General features: G+C 44.1%; 1 protein-coding gene across 3 annotated transcripts in view; it reads left to right on the forward strand.

Moving 5' to 3' along the window:
* The window catches only part of MYH7B (myosin heavy chain 7B), a 138,672-nt gene that overhangs the window by 76,912 nt on the left and 36,798 nt on the right, over positions 1-24,962 (forward strand). For all 3 annotated transcript variants that reach the window (XR_011025240.1, XM_068263031.1, XM_068263030.1), the window contains exons 9-19: positions 992-1,084; positions 1,203-1,266; positions 3,066-3,164; positions 5,464-5,567; positions 6,113-6,251; positions 7,246-7,364; positions 9,774-9,923; positions 12,164-12,334; positions 13,487-13,666; positions 17,133-17,265; positions 18,122-18,198. Coding sequence is in view for 2 of the 3 variants with exons in the window: in XM_068263031.1 (XP_068119132.1) it covers positions 992-1,084; positions 1,203-1,266; positions 3,066-3,164; positions 5,464-5,567; positions 6,113-6,251; positions 7,246-7,364; positions 9,774-9,923; positions 12,164-12,334; positions 13,487-13,666; positions 17,133-17,265; positions 18,122-18,198 (1,329 nt within the window). In the remaining variant the exon portion in view is untranslated. The remainder of the gene's footprint in view (positions 1-991; positions 1,085-1,202; positions 1,267-3,065; positions 3,165-5,463; positions 5,568-6,112; positions 6,252-7,245; positions 7,365-9,773; positions 9,924-12,163; positions 12,335-13,486; positions 13,667-17,132; positions 17,266-18,121; positions 18,199-24,962) is intronic.

The raw sequence follows: 24,962 nt of genomic DNA on the forward strand, positions 1-24,962 counted from the left end.
GCTCTGCACTGGTGTGCCTTCTTCCTGCAGGGTCGTCAGCAATGCATTCTCTATGTCTGCCTCAGTAACCCCCATCCCTGACCCAACTATCACTGCCCAGGAGGAGGAGTGTAGTGAAATTCATCAAGAATCGTGATCAGTTTGATCTAATGACAGATTTAAAAAATGCATGCGCCACGTAGAGCTATAGCTTTCCAGCGGATTCCAGCAAATCTTCCTTTAGAAAATCGATGGGTGTATGACTGCCTTACAAATCTATTGGCTGATAGGGTGTCCAATTTGCTCCCACTACCCATACTCATATTGGTAGGTTAAAGTGAACCGAGCAGCATTTTTAGTCCCCAGGGCATCTCAATAGCACATTAAAAATGCATGATAACAATGTGTCTCGTTCCTAAAAAATTCCATTCTGCCATCTCTTTTTACATTTAAATGTTTGTTAGAGGCTTTTATTGCTCTACTTCACAGCCTGCAATCTGTAGAAAAAGCAGGCAGATAAGGGCTGCTGTAATTAGCAGTAGCAATGAGCAAACAAAAGCTTTTATCAGCAGGGAGGGTGGGAAGATAGGACACTGTTCTTCAGACAGTTTAGAGAAGTTGCACTTGATTACATTTACACCTTCCCCTGGATAAATAAGAGCAAACAAAGGGTAGGGAGAAAAATAGCAACTCCTAAAGCTATTAGAAACCAGGACAAACTGCAGAAAAAAATCTGCTGGGATCTCTTCAACTGGGAGAGGTATTTTTACCTGACTGATGTACAGACAAGTTGCTTGGCCCTTTGTTGAGCAGTCCATTCTGTTATATGGAGATAACAAGTTTTGGACAGCTAAACCCTCGAAGAAATCTTAATGAGCTTAATATACAGGACTTTAAAAATCATGAGAACATGACCAAGAATGTTGATAACAGCAGATTATAATTCATATTTTTGATTTTGTATTTGCCTGAACTTAGACTTAAATATTCAGACATAAAATTATATTTTCAGGGCACGCTGGAAGACCAAATTATCGAAGCTAACCCAGCGATGGAGGCTTTTGGCAATGCCAAGACTCTGAGAAATGATAATTCCTCCCGTTTTGTAAGTTTTATATATGTATTTTTAACCTGTTTTTTTTATCGCAATAAGATATTTTCTTTTCTGCCGTTTAGCTGATGATCGGTGTTTTTATGTTTTTTTTGTTTTTTTTCTATCAAAGGGGAAGTTTATTCGAATCCATTTTGGGCCTACCGGAAAACTGGCATCTGCAGACATTGACATATGTAAGTATCTGCAGAAGTTACACAGAGAGACAAAATGGCGGCTTCTAAGTCTGATGGAGCAGAGTGTTCCGTACATACAGACAGGCACCCAGTATAACAATTCAGAACTGTTTACTGAAGAAATACATGCAGAGATAAATCATACACTAGCATCAGGAAATGATGCCTGCTTAAAGCCCTCTCTACACCATTCAATTCCAGGCGCGATCGATCAAGTTCAATTGGATCGAATTAGATTAGATTGATTAAATCCGACATGTCCAATCGGGATTTGATGGATCGTGTGATCGATTTTGGCTAGTTTTCAATGCAAATCGATTGAATCCCGATCGGACATGTCGGATTTAATCGAATTCGATCCAAACAAATTCAATAGATCGCGCCTGGAATTGAATGGTGTAGAGTGGGCTTAAAACAGAGAGGAACACAGAGTGAATACAGGAAATCACAATGCTATAAAGATCATTGCAGCACTTTACATTTTACAGTGACATCTTGTGGATGCTTTACTGTACTGCAGTTTAGCTAGTTCTGTTGATACTGAGTCATATTACAGCACACAGATTTCTCATCTTCATTTCAGCTGTATTGATAGAGAAAGGTGACATAATACAACAAATGTCACACACCATTCTCTTTTTGTAGTCCATTGTGTTTTTTAAATGGTGCACCAAATAGGGTTGTTAAAACATATATTTTTATGTATATTTAGGAGGGGGGGTGGGTAATTAATTGTGTGTATGTTTTTGGGATAAGGGAGGAAACAGGAGAGCCCAGAGGAAACCCACACAGACACGGAGAGAACATACAAACTCCCTGCTGTTTAGGATTTTAACCAGGAACCCGGTGCTGCAAGGCAGGAGTGCTGCCAGCTTCTCAACTAGTCCATTGCCAAACTGCATATATTTACATCAAATTTACATCAATCCACACTTATAAGCATCTCATTGAGTAAACCAGATAGAAAGAAGATGCATACAAAATACTAAGTGAGGAGTGACAGTAAGAAAGCTTTGGTGTTTAGAAAAAACATCAGAGCAATGCCACCGTTTGCTCATGAACTGAGACAAAGGCCTACACTATTGGAACTGTGTGCTCCAGACAGATGAAGCTCATTGGTCACAGAAGTAGAAATGATGTTTGGCTGAAAACACAGACAGCATTTATCAGAACCTGATACCAGCTGGACAGGATGGCAATGGAATTGTTATGTTTGGAGGTGCTTTGCTGCATTAGGGTCTGGGCAGCTCGCTATCATAAAATACAAAATACATTCTTAATAAATACATCACCTTTATGTAGTGTCTGAATGAAGATGAGATATTGAACTGTCCACTTATGTTAAAAAAAGTTCCCACTTATTCACATGACTGTAGTCAGGGCCGATTCTAGCTACAATGGAGCCCAGGGGCAAAAGTAACTTGGGGGGGGGGGGGCTCTCTAGCACGTTGTGCACCCCGCAGCTTCCCCCCCCCCCCCCCCCCATCCCCAGCAAAATCACCTCTCTGGGCTCCCGGGCTGGCTGCCAGGCCCCACCCCACCCTACCCACAGTCACACAACATCATTAGGTGTCCATTGTTGGGGTCCCCATTATTCCCCTTCTCTTTTAGCTTACAAATGCAGAGTGTACACATAGCAGAGTCTCATCTAATCCAGGCAGGACACAGGAGGCAGCACCATGCTCTATGCACTTCATCTATTCCTCACGTCACCATAGCTGGAGGTGGGGGCGGTTGGAGACACCTTGTGGACATTACAGTGCATTTGTGTGATGTATATTTTTATATTCTTTTTTTAGACCTCCTGGAAAAATCAAGAGTGATTTTCCAGCAGCCCGGGGAGAGAAGTTACCATATTTACTATCAGATCCTTTCTGGGAAGAAGCCAGAGCTTCAAGGTAAGGCAAGGATTGGCTGTAAATGGTGTCAGCAACAGCCAGAAAGACAACTGTCCATGCAAAGATCAGAAGTAGTAAACGCATGATAAATCCCTTCCACCCCTCTTCTGGGTAAGGAAAGACTGGCGTAGTCACACAGAGGTTATCCAAGAACTTTTTAATGTTTGGAAGTACCTGCTATGTCCAGTCCTGGTCCTGTGTTATCTTTCCGAGCGGCATGCAGTAGGGGTCATGATTGCACATATTATATGGTGCGTGTGGGACATGTTTTACTGTACTTAATATATTAAGTGTGGTGTACCTAGGGTCAATCAGCCATAGTTATGTTTGCATTTTGCTTGTTTCCAATGAAGCAGTCTGCAGCACCACATCTGTATTAAAGCTCTTTTAATGATGTCAAGATAAAAAGATAGCCATAATCAGTGACAGGCGCTGTTTCGGACAGACTGACTTGTCCTTTCTCAAGCTGTATAGGCTCTTGGAGAGAGCCAAGAGAAGGGACAAGTCTGCCCGAAATAGCGTCTGTCGCTGATTATCTTTTCATCTTGACAACATTAAAAGAGCTTTAAAGGGAATGTCCAAGCAAAATAAAAAAATGAGTTTCACTTACCTGGGGCTTCTACCAGCCCCATGCAGCCATCCTGTGCCCTCGTAGTCACTCACTGCTGCTCCAATCCCCCGCTGGCAGCTTGCCGACCTCGGAGGTCGGCGGGACGCATTGCGTACATTTTTACGCATTCCCGCTAGTGCAGGAACATTAACACATAGATTTTTACGCGTTATTGGTTCAATGCGTAAAATTTTACGCATTAAACCAGTAATGCGTAAAAAATGTATGTGTTAATGTTCCTGCACTAGCGAAAATGCATAAAAATGTACGCAATGCGTCCCGCCGACCTCCGAGGTCGGCAAGCTGCCAGCGGGGGACTGGAGCAGCAGTGAGTGACTAGGAGGGCACAGGATGGCTGCATGGGGCTGGTAGAAGCCCTTAGGTAAGTGAAACTCATTTTTTTATTTTGCTTGGACATTCCCTTTAATACAGACATGGGGCTCGATTCACAAAGCGGTGCTAACCCAGTTAGAGACTTTAGGCGTGATAACCATTGCACCAGGCTGGTGAAAAGTTAGTTTAGGTGTGATAAGTCTTGGCATACTAAGTTTACATAAGTGTAGATAGCGTGCAAAGTCCTGCACGCAAAGCAGCGCCATTAAACTCTATGCAAAGTGCACCAGACTTTGCTAGCGCAAAACTTTTGATCAGCTGTGCACTGCGGTGCTAACGCAGTTGGTGCTTAAACTTATCATGCCTAAACTTATCACACCTAAACTTATCATGCCTAAACTTATCACACCTAAACTTATCACACCTAAACTTATCATGCCTAAACTGAGTTTAGGCGTGATAAAGGGCTTTTCACCAGCGTGCTAACTGTTAGCACCGCTTTGTGAATCAGGCCTATGGTGCTGTGGACTGCTTCACTGGAATCTTTTGACCCCGGAGGATCACTCTGCTTAGCACACGTCATCTCTCCATTGGGTGCTGGTCCACCTTGTTTCTGCATTTTGCTAGTTTCAGACACCCCCCCCCCCCATCCCCCCTCCTAAATAGTCTCAAGAACGGCGGACTAGCCCTTGGTCTAAAAAGTTTGAAGGCCCTTGTTCTTGATGGTCATACTGGCAGTTTGAAAACTGGTAGTATCAGAGACAGGAAATGAGGAACAGCAATAAAACGTTTTTGAAGCTTCCTTACTGTACAAAAAATGCATTTGGTTTGTTAGCAGTGATGACCCTTTTGGAAACATTTCTCCACTTCCTATCTGGGCAGGAAGTGGAATATATTCTTATAGATGAAGACACAGGAGTAGTGATGTTAGCTCTGAATTGGGGGGAGGGGTTAACTAACCTATGCCGCTACCTATAGTTGATGTGTTCCACTCACGGTCCACGCAATGCCACTACTTCCTCCTTCCGGGTATGAAGGAGGAAGTAGTGGAGTTACGTGGACTGTAAGTGGACTGCATGGGCTGTAGGTGACGGCAAAGGTAAGTCAACACACCCCTCCCCCCACCCCCTTCTGCTTCGGGCAGCACTATCTAATATTAAATTTCAATTACACGTAGCTACATACACATAGCTACTCAAAGCTAACATTACTACACAGGAGAATGATGAAAACCCTTTACAACATCATTCAAAACTAAAATTAAAAATAATATTTGGCAGAAATAAGGCTTGACATGAATTGATTTAGAAATTAAAACTATGAGTCCTCTAATTCCCTGTGAATGTTTTATTGCAGACATGCTCCTGCTCTCCACCAATCCCTATGACTACCACTTCTGTTCACAAGGCGTAACGACTGTGGACAACCTCGATGACGGAGAAGAGCTCATGGGAACTGATGTATGTGACTGGAGTCATTCTGCAGCTCGTTTACAATTAGTATAGGCACAGATTAACTGTTTATACTGGATGTACGTGTGGTAACATGCCAGTATTGTAAAACTGGGCTAAAATCGTATTATTCTGAGGAGAACTGAAATGTATTTGTTAACTTTGAGCTTTTTATGTTCAAAGTTATTTTACTAATTGGATGAGTGACTTCAATATTTAGTGCACAAACACAGGATTGAGGGCCAGTTTTCACTAGGAGCCGTGGCAGAATCAAAAATCGTCTCCCATTCTGCAGCTGAGCCGCAGCCTGAACCGCTAAGCCATGCCATGTATGGCTTAGGATTTAGCTCCATGCTGCATAAATCTACAGCATGCCATCCAGATTTGCACCACAGTGTGATCTGGACAATTACCTAGCGAGATGGGCAGTGTTCCCCTGCCCCTCTTGCCTGAGTTAGTAGACTGTGTTTCACTTTGGGAAAGTTTTTATTGTATGTTATGCCAGGCTCTATTTTCACTTTCTTATGAAGTATCATCTGTGGTCTCTTCCCCAGCATGCCATGGACATCCTGGGCTTCAGTCCAGAGGAGAGAACGGGCTGCTATAAAATAGTTGGTGCCGTTATGCACTTTGGAAACATGAGGTTCAAGCTGAAGCAGCGGGAGGAGCAGGCTGAGGCGGACGGCACTGAAAGTGAGTGAATACAAAAGCCTAAGCAGAAATAATCAGCTTATTATACAGACATTCATGAAGAAAGCAAAAGTGGCAAAAAAATAATTGGGATTCATTTTAGGTAGCCAAAGGGCCTCCTGGCATTAAATAGCCCTTTAGTAATGGTAGACAGAGGTACCTCCCTAGTTAGACCCCAGTAAAGGTAGCCAAAGTATCCCCCCCCCCCCCCAGTATAGATAGTCAGAAGTAGTGCCCCCCACTACGAGTAGCCACCTAGTATAGGTATCCAAAGATTACCTCAGTATAGCTAGCCAGAGGAAGTCCCATTGGTATAGGTAGCAACAGGGCCCCCCATATAGGTAGCAAGAAGTAGCAACCCCCCCCCCCCCCCCCTCAAATATAGGCAAACCAGGGCTGTGGCTTCAGAGTCAAGGTGTTGGAGCAATTTCGGATACCTGGAGTCGGAGTCGGTGGTTTCATAAACTGAGGAGTGGAGTCAGACGATTTTTGAACTAAATCCATAGCCTTTGTAAAAATTAGACTAAGGAGTTGGAGCAATTTTGGGTACCTGGAATCAGAGTCTGTGGACTCCACAGCCCTGAAGCAACCCCCCCCCCCCCCCCCCCCCCCCAAGTACAGGTAGTCAGAGGTAGCTCCCTCAGTATAGGGTGGCCAGAGCTGTGAGGGGGACCAAACTATGGCACTACTTCACTTCCTCTGATAATTTCATACTTCAGATCAGGTGTTTTTGTGGCTACACTTGTTATGGGTGTGAAGATCATGGTGGCCACACTTGTTTTATGACCAAGATGGGTCCCCAGGCCGGGAGGGTCACCAGAGGTAGGCAATGGACAGGGTAAACATTGGGGGCCCCATGATTTGTAGTGAAGCCCCTGTTTCAATTCCTGGTTTTAAGAAGACAGAACTGTTCCCAGTAGCAGAATTCTTGGACCCACAACTTAGCAGGGCTGACTTACATTTTATTGTCACCAACATATGTACTTATCTTTTCCAGGCGCTGACAAGGCAGCCTACCTGATGGGAATCAGTTCAGCTGATCTCATTAAAGGTTTGCTTCACCCCAGAGTGAAGATCGGGAATGAATACGTTGTCAAAGGTCAGAATGTGGAGCAGGTCAGTACCTTCCCCAAGGCTAAACTAATGCCTACTTTTCAAAAGATTATCAAGAGGTTGCAGTGTAACTAGGCCCACATAACACATGTGGGAAAATCGCTTTTCATGGTGAAGTTTTGACAAAAAGATAGGTTTAGTCTTGTATTGTCTCAACTGAAGGATATGAATAATACAGTATTTCACAGTCTGAGAAAGTTCTTAGAGTACACCTGTAAGGAAAAAAGTGCCCATAGGGGGCACTTACCTCGGCAGGGGAAAGCCTCTGGATCCTAAAGAGGCTTCCCTCGTTCCCCTCCGTTCATCCTTTCCAGCGCTGGGATCCCCTAATAATCCACTGAGAAGGGCTTGTCAGCCTGAGCGCAGGAGCAGTAGTGGTTTTCCAATGGGTTCCGACAGAAATAGCTGAGCCTGATCGGGTCCGTTCTACTGTATAGGCACAGGTGGCTCATGCTTGTGCAGAAGAGCAGACCCAATCAGGCCCAGCTATTTCTGGTGGAGCCCAAGGGGAAAGAAGCAGTGAGGAGAGCGTTTTACCTTTTGTCCAGGGGTCCCAGCGGTGGAAGGGGGCTGCGAGGGATGACGGGGGAAGCCTCTTTAGGATCCAGAGACTTCTCCCTGCAGTGATGAGTACACCCTAGGGGAAGTTTGTATTCTTATTGTGTACTTTAAACATTTAGGTCTGCAAGTGACCATTTCTCTCCAGTCGGGACCCAATTAGACTATAGCATAATCTTGGAATTACAACCATAAAACCCTTTCCTGGAAGAGAACAGCTTCTGAGTGCAGGGCAGAGATAAAAAAAAGGTGAATGGTTCATATATTTTGGGAACATGGCATAGTTATTTATATGCTTGCCACTGGACATGTCTGTCTCGTCATATCACGTCACCTGAGGAACACTTTAAATTAAAGGGTCAATATGCACATTTTCTTTATTTTTTTTGCCCATTGAAACATTGCAGCATGCTTCCAGTGCGTGTGTGCAGCTGCATAAGACATTAACGCAAAATGCAACAGCTTTTCCCGTATCTAGTTTACCCAAGTTTACCCATTGCATACTTCCGCGGGTGCCTCCTCCCAATTTGTGAATAGCAGCACATCATTACATGGGCGCGGGCAGGAGGGGGCAATGGGGGGGGGGGGCGGTACTCCCCCCAGGAAGCTGAAGCTGGTGAAGTTTTGCTGCGAGCTGCAGAAACGTGCGAGAAGTGAGTGCGGCTCACTCACTGGGCTGCCCTTGTACCCACTGCCAGAAGTTGTAGCCGGCCTAGTTTTGATTGAAGGTCATGCCCCTTTTTTTTGCTGCATGCCCCTCATTATAAACGTTTCTGTGGACGCCTCTGCCTCATTGAAGTGGTCATTTACAAAAGTCCTCTCCTTTCCGGTGCTTTTCTATTGCCTGTTGCTAAAGGTAAATAATAGATGTAGCTACAGATAGCCTGTCAGTAAACAATATAGAGCAGAGAGGAGTTCTATTAATGTATGGGCAGATCGATCCAAGAGACAGAATGGATCTGATTGGAGAGACTTTACACTAGGGGTGGGGGGCAGCGCTGGAGGTTCATTCAGGTTCATCAATTGTCCCGATATTGCACGCTGCTACCGCCACGCACCTGATTGAGCATGTTGACCCTACATCTTCCAGCATGTCCGATTGACACATGCATCCAATTTCGGCCCTAAATTGGTTGCATTGTCGTTTGGGCGTGCTCTTGGCGGCGCCGATTCTCATCCGTTTATAATAATCTATTTGGATGGTCGATCGCCCGCCATGTCGCCTGATGTATGGCCACGTTCAGTGGAACTAGAGAAATGTTAAATTAATGACGTGGACCTGTTCAAGGGATTGGAGAAGCAATTTGTAAAAACTGGAAGAAATATCTCATAGTAGTTTGGTTTTTTGTTCAGAATAGTTGTATAATGTTTGTGGATAGCAGACAACCCCCATAGTAGTCAGTTCTTCATGGGGAAGTAAACAGGTGTTTTCGATTTTTCTGGCCTTGTTCGGGCCAGTCCAGATGGGCATCTGAACCGGCGTGTTGTTTTTTAACCCCCACAGGGGGACATAGAGGCAATTAGTGATCCTGGAAGACATATGTTGCTTCCAGGGTCACCTGAAACGATGGGAAGAAATCAGGATCGCAACATAGCATTCACACAAACAACAATAAATGTTGATAAACGATCGTACCGCCCCTTTACAGTATACTTATATGTAATACAGTAAGTATAATGTATAATGAATAGCGCTTAAGCAACAGGCACACAGCCTTTCATTTAGTGCCCATGTGAGCTGACCCTTACTGTGAGATAAGGCAAAAAAACAAATCACTCTTACCAGTGAGTGAACATGTCAACTTCTGAATCTCCAGCAATGCTACTATTGTATTTTCTTATTTACATTCCCAGGTGGTCTACGCTGTTGGAGCTTTAGCTAAAGCTACTTATGATCGGATGTTCAAGTGGCTTGTTGGTCGAATCAACAGGACGCTGGATACGAAGCTGGCCAGACAGTTCTTCATAGGCGTGCTGGACATTGCTGGCTTCGAGATATTCGAGGTAGGTGAAAACTGAACTAGAGTCCGGTAATCTGAATTACATACAATGTTTTCAGGCTTGTCTTTGACTTCAAAACATTTATAAAAAAAAAAGAAATCTGGTAGAAGAATCTTTTAAGTGACTCGTCTGATTCTTGGTCCAAAGGCAGTTTTGCTGCTTATTGCACAATGATCTAAAATATCATTGAAGTCCCCAAACATCTCCATTGCAGATATTATAAGCCATACAGCAGTCTTGGAGTTTTCATTCATTTTCTGTTATGATTTGGTAAAAGAGTGCAGCTTTTTATACTAGACCGTAAGTACTCGCAGCCAGATTGGATATCTCTGTTGACAAACAATCGTTCTCTGATCCATCTCATCTCATCTAATCTGCCAGCGCCATTTGGGTGCATGAAAACGAACAATTGTGGATTGTTTTCGCGATCATGAAAACTGCCCAGGGAGTCTATGGCAATCTTAACGATCACTCATTCAGTGTTATGACATGATGGTATTTCAGTATGAATGATCATCACCGGCGGGCGCACGTGGTTGTTTGATGAATTTTCGTTGAGGGCACCTTTCACGATGGGGGCGGTACAGTGCGGTATTTTTACCACACTCCACCGCAGGGCAATGAAAGTCTATGGGGACTGACGCAGTGCAGCGTGAAGCAATGTAAATGACAGTTTTGCCGCATCCCCATGCTAGGACAAATCTACGTTACCGCACGGTTAAGCACTGACGTGCAGTGGACTGGAAGTCATGTAAGTCTATAGCGACACATGTGTGTGAAACCCACGGCAAGTTTTATGTGTCACGTGCACGGAACCATATTTTTAGCTTCCGCGCATGTGAACGCTTCGGCCACAGGAAGTGATCGTCACTTCCTGCTAGGCCGGCTGCCGTACGGGGATAACCGCGTACTAATGCGGTAATCGCCAAAAGCCTGTTTTTGGGCCGCACCCCTTCCGCCAATCCGCAGTGTGAAACCAGCCTAAATGATGTTGCACTATATCTCGAAAACTATAATTCGTCACAAAAATCACATCATGGACCTTAATAGACAGATCTCTCTATGATCAAATCTGATTGGAGGGCGATCTGTTGACTGCCCATACACCGCAGAACGATTCCCGATCAACTTCAGCATGAAATCTCCGGAATTAACCATGTGATGCGGCATCTGCCGCCTGGCTGCCCTCCCCTCCCCCTGCTTTCACCACAAATGTTAATGTCTCCATGCATTGTAATCTTGTGAGCTCCAGCTTCCACGACTGTCCAGCAGCTCCTGGTTTCCTCCACTATCTCCCTCGAGGCCACGTGGTGGCTCATATAGCACGTTGTGCCTGTGACGTCACACACACCTGATGTTGCTTGGGGAGACAGCAGAAGGGACAGGGAGGCTCTGCAGCTGGCACCGAGGTGGCACAATACTTTTAGGGGGAAAGTGGGCAGGGGTCTGTCGCACTCGTCGTTAGTCATAATATTGCACACTGTTATTGCTTCCAATCAACCACGATGGAGCGAGATTTTGCAACTTGCTCGATCAATACATTTGACCAGTTTTGTCCAGAAGCAGAGACATTTTTTTATTGAAATTTTTTGTTGGAGGCCAATCATTGACATCTGGCTATAATGTCACTAAAAACAACTATAAATGAACCAAAACACACCATTGGTACATTCCAGCACATATATTCACAGATATATCAGTATAAAATAAGTATCGTAAAGCATCGAATTAGCTTTCATAAATTAAATCAAGATTGAGTGGACAACAAGACCGGGACCCCGTACCAATACAAGACTCCTCTGTCACATCAGTGTAGCACTGTGACTAGGAATCCTTAACGTTTAACCCTCATCTTCACCAGTTTTACGTCATTTTGGGCCATGTGGTAATCTAGGACAGGGTTTCTCAACTCGGTCCTCATGTATAAGCAGTGCATGTTTTGTAGAAATCCACAGAGGTAGATAATAATCTCTGCTGAGAAACCCTAATCTAGGATTCCCTGTGCAAATAGAAACTGTTTAGTGCAGTCAGTTTTATCATTAGGCACTTCGTATAGCCAGACTTCAATCTAAAAAGTTTATTAAAAAATAAACAGGCCAGGTAGGTATCCAGGAGTCAAACAGAAACCTAAGACTGAGCATTTAAAATAAGGTAAACTTACCATATCTGAGATGGTTAAAATAAGATCATCTTCACAAAATGTGTTTGAACAGTTTTCTTTTTCTCTATTCTTTACCTTCCAGTATAACAGCTTTGAACAGCTTTGCATCAACTTCACAAATGAGAAACTGCAACAGTTTTTCAACCATCATATGTTCGTGCTGGAGCAGGAGGAGTACAAGAAGGAAGGAATCGAATGGGTCTTCATTGATTTTGGCCTAGACTTACAGGCTTGCATTGACCTCATAGAGAAGGTAATTGGGGCTGTAAATGCTGTCTTATATTCAAGTTTAACCATAGAGGTGCTCAGCAGAGTTCCAAATGGAGAACACAATAAATAAAAGCACAAAACACAACTGGATTTCTTGCTCTCCATTTACTTGTTCTATATTCGCTCAGTTACCGTATATACTGGAACATAAACCGATCTGAGTATAAACAGAGTGACTTAGTTTTTCCTTCAGACACAAGAAAAATTGTTTAACTCGAGTATAAACCTAGGGTAGAAGCTACTTTTAACAACCCCATTCCCATATGGCTTCTCTGTTGGTCTAGTGCACCCCACCCCATATAGCATTCCCTGATGTCTAGTGGTTCCCCCTTCCTTCCCCTTCCAGCATTACCCAGCTTCTAGTGGTCCTCCGTCCCCCATACAGTGTACCTGGTGTCTAATTCCCCCCTCCCCCGCCACACACACTCCATACAGTGTACCTGGTGTCTAGTGCCCCCCCCCCCTCTCTCTTCTATAGCATGTTGCCTGGTGTCTAGTAGCTGCCCTCCCTCACCCATAGAGGTTTCCCTGGTGTCTAGTGGGCACAGCCCCTCTCTACCCACATCCCCTTGCAGCGTAATGGTAGCAGAGGTGGTGGAACAGCATCTTACCTGATCCAGGACCGGACACACTGCATCGCGACTCTCCTTATCTTTGTTCATATCGGACTCATCTAGTGTTTGTAACTTGCCCTTTTACTTTCTGGTAGCCGAGTAGTAGAGCATAAGCTACAAACACTAAAGGCTGAATCTAATGCAGTGGAAGACACAGAACCCCCAATGCAAATCCTCCAATATTTGTTCTGGGGGCCATTTTAGGGGGGGAAAAAAAATCTCGGCTTATACTTCAGTAGTCACAGGTTTAAAGCCCACCAATTACACTCTCTACATGGAGTTTGTAAGTCCTCCTTGTGGATGTGTGGGTACTCCAATGTCCTCCTATAAGCCATACTTGTTCAACAAGCTCCTGCATAAATTTGCCCATAAAGTATGGCAGGGATATTTGTTTGCGAATCCTGGAGTGACAGTCAACATAGTGCATTTTTCAATATAGGTAAACTTTTCCAATTACTTTCTTATTGTGGTTTGTTTTGTTAAACCTAAGATCAACTCCAACCTCTTTTCCTCTTCTGTAGCCTATGGGTATCCTTTCTATTCTGGAGGAAGAGTGCATGTTCCCTAAGGCATCAGATGTGACCTTCAAAGCCAAGCTTTATGACAACCACTTAGGAAAATCTCCCAACTTCCAGAAGCCAAAAGTTGACAAGAAGCGTAGATATGAACCTCATTTTGAGCTGGTCCATTATGCTGGAGTGGTGAGTGTCTGCTTCATCTTTGCTCTTAAATATGTTTTTTTGCTATGGGGTCATCTGCTGGCAAACAGTCAAAGTGCAGAGGCTTACGGAGATGCAGTCTTTACCAGAGCACCCCACAAGAGATGATAAAGTGTTATTCCTAATGGGCACCAGATAACTTTGCTGTAAGGTGTCTCCAGGCTATGGACCTGATTGCCTCACCAGATATTTGTAGAAACAGCATAGGCTACAGCGGGAGTTGACCTTAAAGTGGTACTAAACTTCCTCTCTGCTTGAAAGGATTAGCCACAGCATGATAGCCTTTATAGGAAAAAAAAATCTTCATTACAGTTTATGGGAATCCTAAAAAAAAAAATAACGTTTTAACTAGGATTCACTTTCCAGGGAGCACTAAAAGGGTTAAGCTCCAGTGTTTATAAATGAGGAGAACAAAAGTTTGCTTTCTTAAAACAGAAAGTATTTGCGATAATTCAGGTTGGAGTGAGCTCCGAGATGTCTCCCAGGGCATCACTGCTGAATATATGCAAATTAACCATTGTCGTCCTTAGAAGCTAAACACACCGCCAGATCTGCTGGAATGAAATGATGTGTCAGCTTGTAATTAGTACAGAGCCATAATAATCCAACATGCATACAGACTGTTTTGGATTGGTTGATCCTCATCAGTGCATGGCATGGATTAATTTGGCTTTATGGAGTAGGACTTGAAAAACTCAGAGGTACAGACTAACCAACAAGCTCATGGTGAACAAGAAATCATTGGAGTGTGTAAGGGGCTACAATGGTCTTTCTCTTTTTGTAAGAAAGCAAACTTTTGTTTTCCATGCATTTTAGTAAGGGGGCTTTTTGGACCATTGTAGCCCCTCACACACTCCAATGAGTTCTGGTTCACCATGAGCTTGTTGGTTAGTCTGTGTAAATGAGAAGAGATCCGTCAGAGCTGTCCTGCAGTGTATCAGAATCAGAATCATTTATTTCGCCAAGTACAACGGGGGTTGTACCCGGAATTATTTTTGGCACATACAGGGTCGGTGATGGTACGGTAACAGCAGAAACATAGAAATACAACAAGGTAGTTTCAGAGATGTATAGCAGTCATCAATTACAAAATTCACACGTTGCACATTACACAAAACTTAAGCTAGATGGGTCCGTCCGAGTGCTATGTCGAGCGGAGCTGCCTGCTGCACTCTGTGCGGCGCTCACTGCTCTGCAGCAATAACAGACACCCCACTGCATGTCTTGGAAAAATGCAGGTGGTGAGAGAGAGAAGGAGAAAAATGCAGGTGGTGAGAGAGAGAAGGAGAAAAATGCAGGTGGTGAGAGAGAGAAGGAGAAAAATGCAGGTGGTGAGAGAGAGAAGGAGAAAAATGCAGGTGGTGAGAGAGAGAAGGAGAAAAAGGAGCGATAGGAGACAGTGAGAAAGAAAGCAGTGGAAGGTAAGACCCCCTAAGATTGTAGTGCAACCCAGTCCACTTGGCAGGCTGTGTCGGATCTGCAGCTGCGGCTCTGGCACTGTGTGGTAAGGTGCTAGTGGGTGCCAGTTCGGTGAGCCCCAGCCAGATGCTGGACAACTTAAGCTTGGCAGACCATGTGGAGACCAGGTGGAAGGTGGCAGCTCCAGGCCGTTGGAGCAGTCCCCAGCAGCAGGTGGACCAGGATGGCCCCAGCAGAGTTCCTCTGTGGAGGATGCCTTCAGCGGCAGTCTGCAGCAGCGAGGAGACCCTGAACAGTCGTGGTGATACTGATAAGACCGTTTGATCTAGCTAAATAGACAACACAGCAGCAGTGAATTTCTAAGCAACTATGTGTGAGATGAAGACTTTGTATTGTGTGCTGTGGAAGACTTTGGGTCCACTTTTAACGTGGAATATAACCCAGCATTTCATCTTTGCTCTAAAACATTATTTACAGCATATTCTATGCAACCAGCTATTTTTTCACTAGACCAGCATTTGAAGGGTTACACACAGAGCTTGAAAGTTCAGTGTAGTGAAATGTGGAGGCATCCAAAGTTGTAGACTGTTATCTTGTGTTTACTTAAATGTATCAAGTGAGGAATGTGACACATTGTCTGACTGTGGAGACCCAGCTTAACACAGACAGAGAATCAAAGCATGTCTGCCTTCAATACATAATGAATAAAACCAGTTATTAATAAAATGCAAAGTCAGCTCGCAAAGCAAAAAACTGTACTTTTGGGAACCTATAATTTCTAAATGAATAATAATACTTATGCACAAATGCAAATATGATAACCATATGGCATATAAAAAGTAGGGAAACCTGTTTTTATTAATTATTATGTCAGGGGTTTAAACCGCTTTAAGTTCCCGCTGAGACTGGAGAAACCAAGGGAGCAATGGAGATAGACTGGGATTGCAAACAAGTAACTTTAGGGCAGACAGGCAGATTCACAAGTTAGGTTCGGATTGAAGCAAGAAGCAAACTGTCAGATAGTAAAGAGGTAGTGTCATTAATGGGGTGAGGTCAACAAGAAGGTCTGGCAGAAAGACAAGGGTAATGCTGGATACACACGGTGCGTTCCCACACTCGATTCCCCGCTCGATTCCCGTCGATTCCCGGCCGCTCGATTATTTCCGACATGTCCGATTTGCGTTTCGATGGATTGTTAGGTCGATTCGGCATACTTTACATGAGAATCGACATAACAATCATCGAATCGTGATCGGAAATGCTCAGAAATAATCGAGCGGCCAGTAATCGAGCGGAAAATCGAGTGCGGGAATGCACCGTTTGTATCCAGCATTAGGCAAGTCAGGGAGATAAACAGGTACAGAGAAAACTGGTAGGAATTTCAACTGGGAGACAAACTCTTCACTTGAAATGAAATGTCAGCGTCTGCTGTTCTTACAGTGGGATTTGTATATAGAGCATTCTGGTGTTTGGATATACACCATTTAGCACAGGGCCATCCACCTGATGTAGGTGCTTCTCCCCGATTTAGCTGTAAGACCACAGCCAAGCATGTGTACTTGCAATAACATATGTGGGAGCAGAACACCAAACACAACATCATGTTCGAGTTTGTTTTTGTAGGCAGGGTAATATTCGGGAGATGCAGTGCAATATGCAGTAGGTAATGAGTTAAGTTTTGGACAAGCTTGTAGAGATAGGTAAGCATAGCATGTGGTTGTTGAGCCAGTCTGGACCTGAACCCTAGTTTAGAGAATTATATAAAAGCCTTTTTGTTTCTGAGTATACATTACTCAATGACCTTTTAAATCATGGCTGTCCAACTCCAGTCCTCAAGGGCCGTATCCATGCCAGTCTTAGTATGTACTGAGAAATGTGTTCTACTTGATGAGCTACGCCTTTCCTGATTCAGTCGTAGAAATGAATTTGAGCCGCTCCAAAAATGTGTGAGGACCTCGGCCTTCAAGGACCAGAGTTGGACAGCACTGTTTTAAATGATACTAACCTAAAACTGAACTTGTTTGAACAGGTGCCCTACAACATTATGGGATGGTTGGACAAGAACAAGGATCCACTGAATGAAACTGTAGTGACTGTGTTCCAGAAAGCCGCCAACAAGCTGCTGGCCAGTTTGTACGAAAATTATGTCAGCTCTTATTCAGGTATGTCAATATTAAAAATTATATATCCTACAGGCGAGAAACATGCTTCAAATGGATGTTAACCTTTGATGCTTTGTTCACAATATGTCCACTTCTAAACTATTTCCCAGCAGGCCAATGAACATGCAAAACAGCCCAAGTTTTCCGACACGCCTATTCACTATTCATATTTGTCGTCGTTGTGTCTGGGTTTGTCTATTGCGTTTTCACAAATCCAACCTCCACAATTTTTTCAGAAAGCAAATGGATTGCCTTTTATCTGACAGAATGGCATAGATCTTCCCTGCAACAAACCTCTGGGGTGATCTGTACTATATGAATGCACTACCGCCATTCTACTACCTGAGCCAGACAACTATAAAAAAAACACTTTTTTTATTTAATACACTCTATTAGGGTACACATTATCACTAGTGCTAGGGGGCATACATATATGTATGCTGCCGATCAGCTGGGCGCAGGGTGAGCTAAATGATAGCTCCCCCTGCTGCCACTCCAATCCCCGATGGCGTTAAATACTACACTCCCGCTCAGTCGTCGCAACTTGGAGGGAGATTTAATTCAGGGTTCAGCAATCGCCAGAACCCCAAATTACCCTTATGCGCCTCAGGCAGTATAACATTATTGCAACAGCAAGGCCTAGTTTCCACGCTGAGTGCTGTGCTTTGAAACCCCCCCAGTTGACTTCTTTTGTCAAATTAATCTAGATAGCCTAACCACGTCTTCCATGATTGTATTGGTGGACCAGATGTTTAAGCACCACAAATTACAGAAACATTAGAGAATGTTCCAATGTACCGGTACATTTTTGAACATCACACCAAAGCCTTTCAAAGCAAATCTTTTGTTCCTACAGATGAGCCTCCAAAAAGTGGCGTGAAGGAGAAGAGAAAGAAGGCTGCTTCATTCCAGACTGTGTCTCAGTTACACAAGGTGAGTTATTTTATTACTTTTATATACATTTTATACATATCCATGTTGAAATGAACCTAAAGTGTGACCTATACTGTAAAAATGTATATGAACTCTAGGTGTGACCTATACTGTCAGAACATGGACACCTTGTTGTGGTTGTTCTCAATCAGCTCCTGGGAGTCTAAGGAGCACCAAGTGCATCTTAAAGGATATCTGAGGTGAATTAAATAGACTAGCTTTAGCCAAATGATAGAAGGGGAGATGGTAAATGGAATACAATCTACTTTTATAGTGTGAATCCGAGGGTCTCTAAATGCTCTAAAGTGTACCTGAGACGGAGCGATATAAAAAAAATGAAACATACCTGGGGCTTCCTCCAGGCTGATCACTCCCTCGCCATCCTCCTGCACCGCCTGGATCCTCCACTATTCAACCTATAAAGTCCTTCAGTCGGGGGCCAGTCGGAGCATGCGCAGTCCGGCTGTGTGCTCCCCTCCCATCGTTCTCCCATCACTGGGAGCATTCTGCACCTGGGCAGTAGTACTGTGCAGGCACAGATCGCTCCCGGCGACAGGAGTGTGATGGGGCCGCACATGCGCAGTATGCCCCTGACTGAAGGACTCTGCTGTCCAAATACCAGAAGTTCCAGACGGTGCAGGAAGATGGCGAGGGAGCGATGGGGCTGGAGGAAGCCCCAGGTATGTATAATTTTTGTTATATCCCCATCTCACGTTTCCTTTAACATTATCACAGGTCAGAGTCGGGACAAGGTCCTCCAGCACCCAAGGCTGATACACCAAAGTGCGCCCCTCCCACCCCAGCCGCAACACACTGACTTCTATCAGACTGAGAGGTGCCCCAGGCAGGGCCCCCAACACCTTAATCTCTAGTTATCTGGCTTGCAGTCACTGCCATGTATCCCCTTTTCTTATTTTTCTGCTTCAAACACAATACGGGAATGATAGCAGAGTGAGTTGTGCGCCTCCTCCTACACTGCGCCCTGAGGCTGGAGCCTCTCTTGCCTCTGCCTCGGCCCGCCCCTGTCACAGGTACATTTAGGCATCACAGTTTGCTGCAGAGTGCCTTAATATACCTGTTACAACTGTAGTAGTATTGTTGGATTGATCAAGCTTTGTGGTGTTATACTTTAGCATTCCTGCATGGGTGTATCATTGCTAACAGAACAAAAGTCAAGTCATTTACCAGTTGATTTTAGAATTTTTAAATCACGCTAGTGATAGTGTAGTCATCTCTTGCTATACAGCACTTGTCTCGGTGTGAATTGCAGTATTATGAAGCCTGTGCATGTTATTAGCTCTGTAACCAGGTTATGTGTATGATCGTGAAGCCGTTAAGACTTGCAGTGATGTTTAGTTTAAGACATTTCTTGAACATCACTTTAAGTCTGTACTGCTTCTCGTTCTCTCCGCACACAAGAGGGAAGACTGGTGGGCAGAGCTGGAAGATGCGGTAAGGGTCTTGTCATTTTCAACTGTTGCGCACATTGTGAATAAAACTTAAAGGCAGCTCATCGTGACCATTATCATCACCTTCACACAGAGGGTTGAAATTGTGTTAGTGTTTTAAATATGGTTTTAAATATGGTATCTAGTCTGTCAATCCAAACTCCGTTTAAAGGAGACCAAGCACCACTTTTTTTTCCTGGTTTCTAATAGCTATAGGAGCTGCCATGCTTCCCCCTCCCCTTCAAGCTGCCCAAGAAAATTGACAATAGCATCTGTGACTTCTCTGAACTCTTCGAAGCATAGTGTCCTATGTCCCCATTCTCCCTGCTGATGAAAGCTTTAGTTTGCTCATTGCTAATGTGTGCAATATATTGTTACCAAAAGAAAAACTGTCTGTGTCGCCCATATTGTCCTAAAAGATTCACCCTTTCCTGACTTTCTGTGAATTAGAAGGACTGTTGGTTATAGTTCTGGGAGTAATAGGCAGTACTTCTTGCAGACACTAGTCCCTTAGAAATTAACATACTGTTAATTGACCTGATACCGTCCCTTGTTCTGGTTCATCAAACTTGCATCAGCCAATATATGGCGCCAATTCCTATGTGACCTTAAAGCGGACTTGAAATCAGAACGTCCTCACTGCTCTAAAAGAAACACAACAGCATAAAAATCTTTAAAGAAAAACATTTCTTTAATATAGCTGATACAAATCCTGCAATAAATCTGCAGTGTGTCTACTTCCTACTTTAATGGAAGCAGACATATGGTTAACATCCCGTGTTTACAAATTAGCTGCTCTGTCATGGTAGAGGAGATTCCTGAGCTGACACAGCTGAAAGATCAAATTATGGTGGTGATTAGTCACAAATGAGGGGGAATTAGACAGGCTAAATTCTCTATAGAAACAGGGTACATTTCTCTGTTTTCCTTCTGCGATATGCAAGAGTTCAGGCCCACTTTAACCACTTCAGGATTCGGCGTACGCTTAACTACGCCCCTGAATCCTGAAGTGGATTGCATGGAAACGGCCGCTCGTATGAGCGGCCGTTCCATGTCAGTTCACGGAGGGTGTCTCCGTGAACACCCTGCGAGCCTCCGATCGTGGCTCGCAGGGTAAATGTAAACACACGGGGAAGATCTTCCCCGGTGTTTACATGTATACGGCGCTGCTGCGCAGCAGCGCCGTGGCGGAGATCGGCGATCCCCGGCCTCTGATTGGCCGGGGACCGCCGGCACCTGATAGGCTGAAGCCTATCCTATCCGGCGCAGGACGGAATTCCGTCCTGCGCCGCTCACAGGGGGAGGTAGAGGGAGGGAAGGGGAAGGCGGCCAGGAAGCGCTGCGGAGGGGGGCTTTGAAGAGAGCCCCCCCCCCGCAAGCGCAAGCAGCCGGCGGCGATCAGACCCCCCCAGCAGGACATCCCCCTAGTGGGGAAAAAAGGGGGGAAGTCTGATCGGCCTGGCTGCTAGCTGATCGGTGCTGCGGGCTGGAGAGCCCACGCAGCACCGATCAGCAAAACCACCCGGTATCCGGAAGTGGTTAAAGTACCCCTGAACTGTATTAAAACTGTAAAATAAAGCCCATGGTGGACTTGATTACCTTTTACTGACCGCGCTGCAGCTGCGTCTTCTCTTTGGGGTCCATGCTTGTTTCAGGTGTGCGATTCAGACACTACTGCAGCCAAAGAGATCAGCAGGACTGCCAGGCAACTGGCATTTAAAAGGAAGCAAATATGGCAGCCTCCATATCCCTCTCACTTTAGGTGTCCTTTAACGATGCTACTGCTACTGGCAGCATCTGATTACTGCTGTTCCCGCCCTTATTGTTTAACCACTTCGGGACCACAGTCTTTTCGCCCCTTAAGGACCAGAGCCTTTTTCTCCATTCAGACCACTGCAGCTTTCACGGTTTATTGCTCGGTCATACAACCTACCACCTAAATGAATTTTACCTCCTTTTCTTGTCACTAATACAGCTTTCTTTTGATGCTATTTGATTGCTGCTGCGAGTTTTACTTTTTATTATATTCATCAAAAAAGACATGAATTTTGTCAAAAAAATGACTTTTTTAACTTTCTGTGCTGACATTTTTCAAATAAAGTAAAATTTCCTATACATTTGAGCGCGAAAGTTATTCTGCTACATGTCTTTGATAAAAAAAAAAACATTCAGTGTATATTTATTGGATTGGGTAAAAGTTATAGCGTTTACAAACTATGGTGCCAAAAGTGAATTTTCCCATTTTCAAGCATCTCTGACTTTTCTGCGCACCTGTCATGTTTCATGAGGGGCTAAAATTCCAGGATAGTACAAATACCCCCCAAATGACCCCATTTTGGAAAGAAGACATCCCAAAGTATTCAGTGAGAGGCATGGTGAGTTCATAGAAGATTTTATTTTTTGTCACAAGTTAGCGGAAAATGACAGTTTGTGACAAAAAAAAAAAAAAAAAAAAAGTTTCCATTTCTTCTAACTTGCGACAAAAAAAAATGAAATCTGCCACGGACTCACTATGCTCCTCTCTGAATACCTTGAAGTGTCTACTTTCCAGAATGGGGTCATTTGTGGGGTGTGTTTACTGTCCTGGCATTTGGGGGGTGCTAAATTGTAAGCACCCCTGTAAAGCCTAAAGATGCTCATTGGACTTTGGGCCCCTTAGCGCAGTTAGGCCGCAAAAAAGTGCCACACATGTGGTATTGCCGTACTCAGGAAAAGTAGTATAATGTGTTTTGGGGTGTATTTTTACACATACCCATGCTGGGTGGGAGAAATATCTCTGTAAATGACAAATTTTTTATTTTTTTTACACACAATTGTCTATTTATAGAGATATTTCTCCCACTCAGCATGGGTATGTGGAAAAATACACCCCAAAACACATTATACTACTTCTCCTGAGTACGGCGATACCACATGTGTGGCACTTTTTTGCACCCTAACTGCGCTAAGGGGCCCAAAGTCCAATGAGTACCTTTAGGATTTCACAGGTTATTTTGAGAAATTTCGTTTCAAGACTACTCCTCACGGTTTAGGGCCCCTAAAATGCCAGGACAGTATAGGAACCCCACAAATTACCCCATTTTAGAAAGAAGACACCCCAAGGTATTCCGTTAGATGTATGGTGAGTTCATAGAAGATTTTTTTTTTTTGTCACAAGTTAGCGGAAATTGATTTTAATTGTTTTTTTTCACAAAGTGTCATTTTCCGCTAACTTGTGACAAAAAATAAAATCTTCTATGAACTCGCCATTCTCCTAACGGAATACCTTGGGGTGTCTTCTTTCTAAAATGGAGTCATTTGTGGGGTTCCTATACTGCCCTGGCATTTTAGGGGCCCTAAACCGTGAGGAGTAGTCTTGAAACCAAATGTGGCAAAATGACCTGTGAAATCCTAAAGGTACTCATTGGACTTTGGGCCCCTTAGCGCACTTAGGGTGCAAAAAAGTGCCACACATGTGGTACCGCCGTACTCAGGAGAAGTAGTATAATGTGTTTTGGGGTGTATTTTTACACATACCCATGCTGGGTGGGAGAAATATCTCTGTAAATGACAATTATTTGATTTTTTTTACACACAATTGTCCATTTACAGAGAGATTTCTCCCACCCAGCATGGGTATGTATAAAAATACACCCCAAAACACATTATACTACTTCTTCTGAGTACGGCGATACCACATGTGTGACACTTTTTTGCAACCTAGGTGCGCTAAGGGGCCTAACGTCCTATTCACAGGTCATTTTGAGGCATTTGGATTCTAGACTACTCCTCACGGTTTAGGGCCCCTAAAATGCCAGGGCAGTATAGGAACCCCACAAGTGACCCCATTTTAGAAAGAAGACACCCCAAGGTATTCTGTTAGGAGTATGGTGAGTTCATAGAAGATTTTTTTTTTGTCACAAGTTAGCGGAAAATGACACTTTGTGAAAAAAAAAACAATACATATCAATTTCCGCTAACTTGTGACAAAAAATAAAATCTTCTATGAACTCATCATACACCTAAAAGAATACCTTGGGGTGTCTTCTTTCTAAAATGGGGTCACTTGTGGGGTTCCTATACTGCCCTGGCATTTTAGGGGCCCTAAACCGTGAGGAGTAGTCTTGAACCCAAATGTCTCAAAATGACCTGTGAAATCCTAAAGGTACTCATTGGACTTTGGGCCCCTTAGCACAGTTAGGCTGCAAAAAAGTGTCACACATGTGGTATCGCCGTACTCAGAAGAAGTAGTATAATGTGTTTTGTGGTGTATTTTTACATATAACCATGCTGGGTGGGAGAAATATCTCTGTAAATGACACATTTTTTTATTTGTTTTACACACAATTGTCCATTTACAGAGAGATTTCTCCCACCCAGCATGGGTATGTGTAAAAATACACCACAAAACACATTATACTACTTCTCCTGAGTATGGCGATACCACATGTGTGACACTTTTTTGCAGCCTAGGTGCGCTAAGGGGCCCAACGTCCTATTCACAGGTCATTTTGAGGCATTTGTTTTCTAGACTACTCCTCACGGTTTAGGGCCCCTAAAATGCCAGGGCAGTATAGGAACCCCACAAGTGACCCCATTTTAGAAAGAAGACACCCCAAGGTATTCCGTTAGGGGTATGGTGAGTTCATAGAAGATTTTATTTTTTCTCACAAGTTAGTGAAAAATGACACTTTGTGAAAAAAACAATAACAATCCAATTTCCGCTAACTTTTGACAAAAAATAAAATATTCTATGAACTCATCATACACCTAACAGAATACCTTGGGGTGTCTTCTTTCTAAAATGGGGTCACTTGTGGGGTTCCTATACTGCCCTGGCATTTTACGGGCCCAAAACTGTGAGTAGTCTGGAAACCAAATTTCTCAAAATGACTGTTCAGGGGTATAAGCATCTGCAAATTTTGATGACAGGTGGTCTATGAGGGGGCAAATTTTGTGGAATCGGTCATAAGCAGGGTGGCCTCTTAGATGACAGGATGTATTGGGCCTGATCTGATGGATAGGAGTGCTAGGGGGGTGACAGGAGGTGATTGATGGGTGTCTCAGGGGGCGGTTAGAGGGGAAAATAGATGCAATCAATGCACTGGGGAGGTGATCGGAAGGGGGTCTGAGGGGGATCTGAGGGTTTGGCCGAGTGATCAGGAGCCCACACGGGGCAAATTAGGGCCTGATCTGATGGGTAGGTGTGCTAGGGGGTGACAGGAGGTGATTGATGGGTGTCTCAAGGTGTGATTAGAGGGGGGAAATAGATGCAAGCAATGCACTGGCGAGGTGATCAGGGCTGGGGTCTGAGGGCGTTCTGAGGTGTGGGCGGGT

Source organism: Hyperolius riggenbachi, chromosome 12 (genome assembly GCF_040937935.1).
Source record: "Hyperolius riggenbachi isolate aHypRig1 chromosome 12, aHypRig1.pri, whole genome shotgun sequence".
NCBI classification, from domain to species: Eukaryota; Metazoa; Chordata; class Amphibia; order Anura; family Hyperoliidae; genus Hyperolius; species Hyperolius riggenbachi.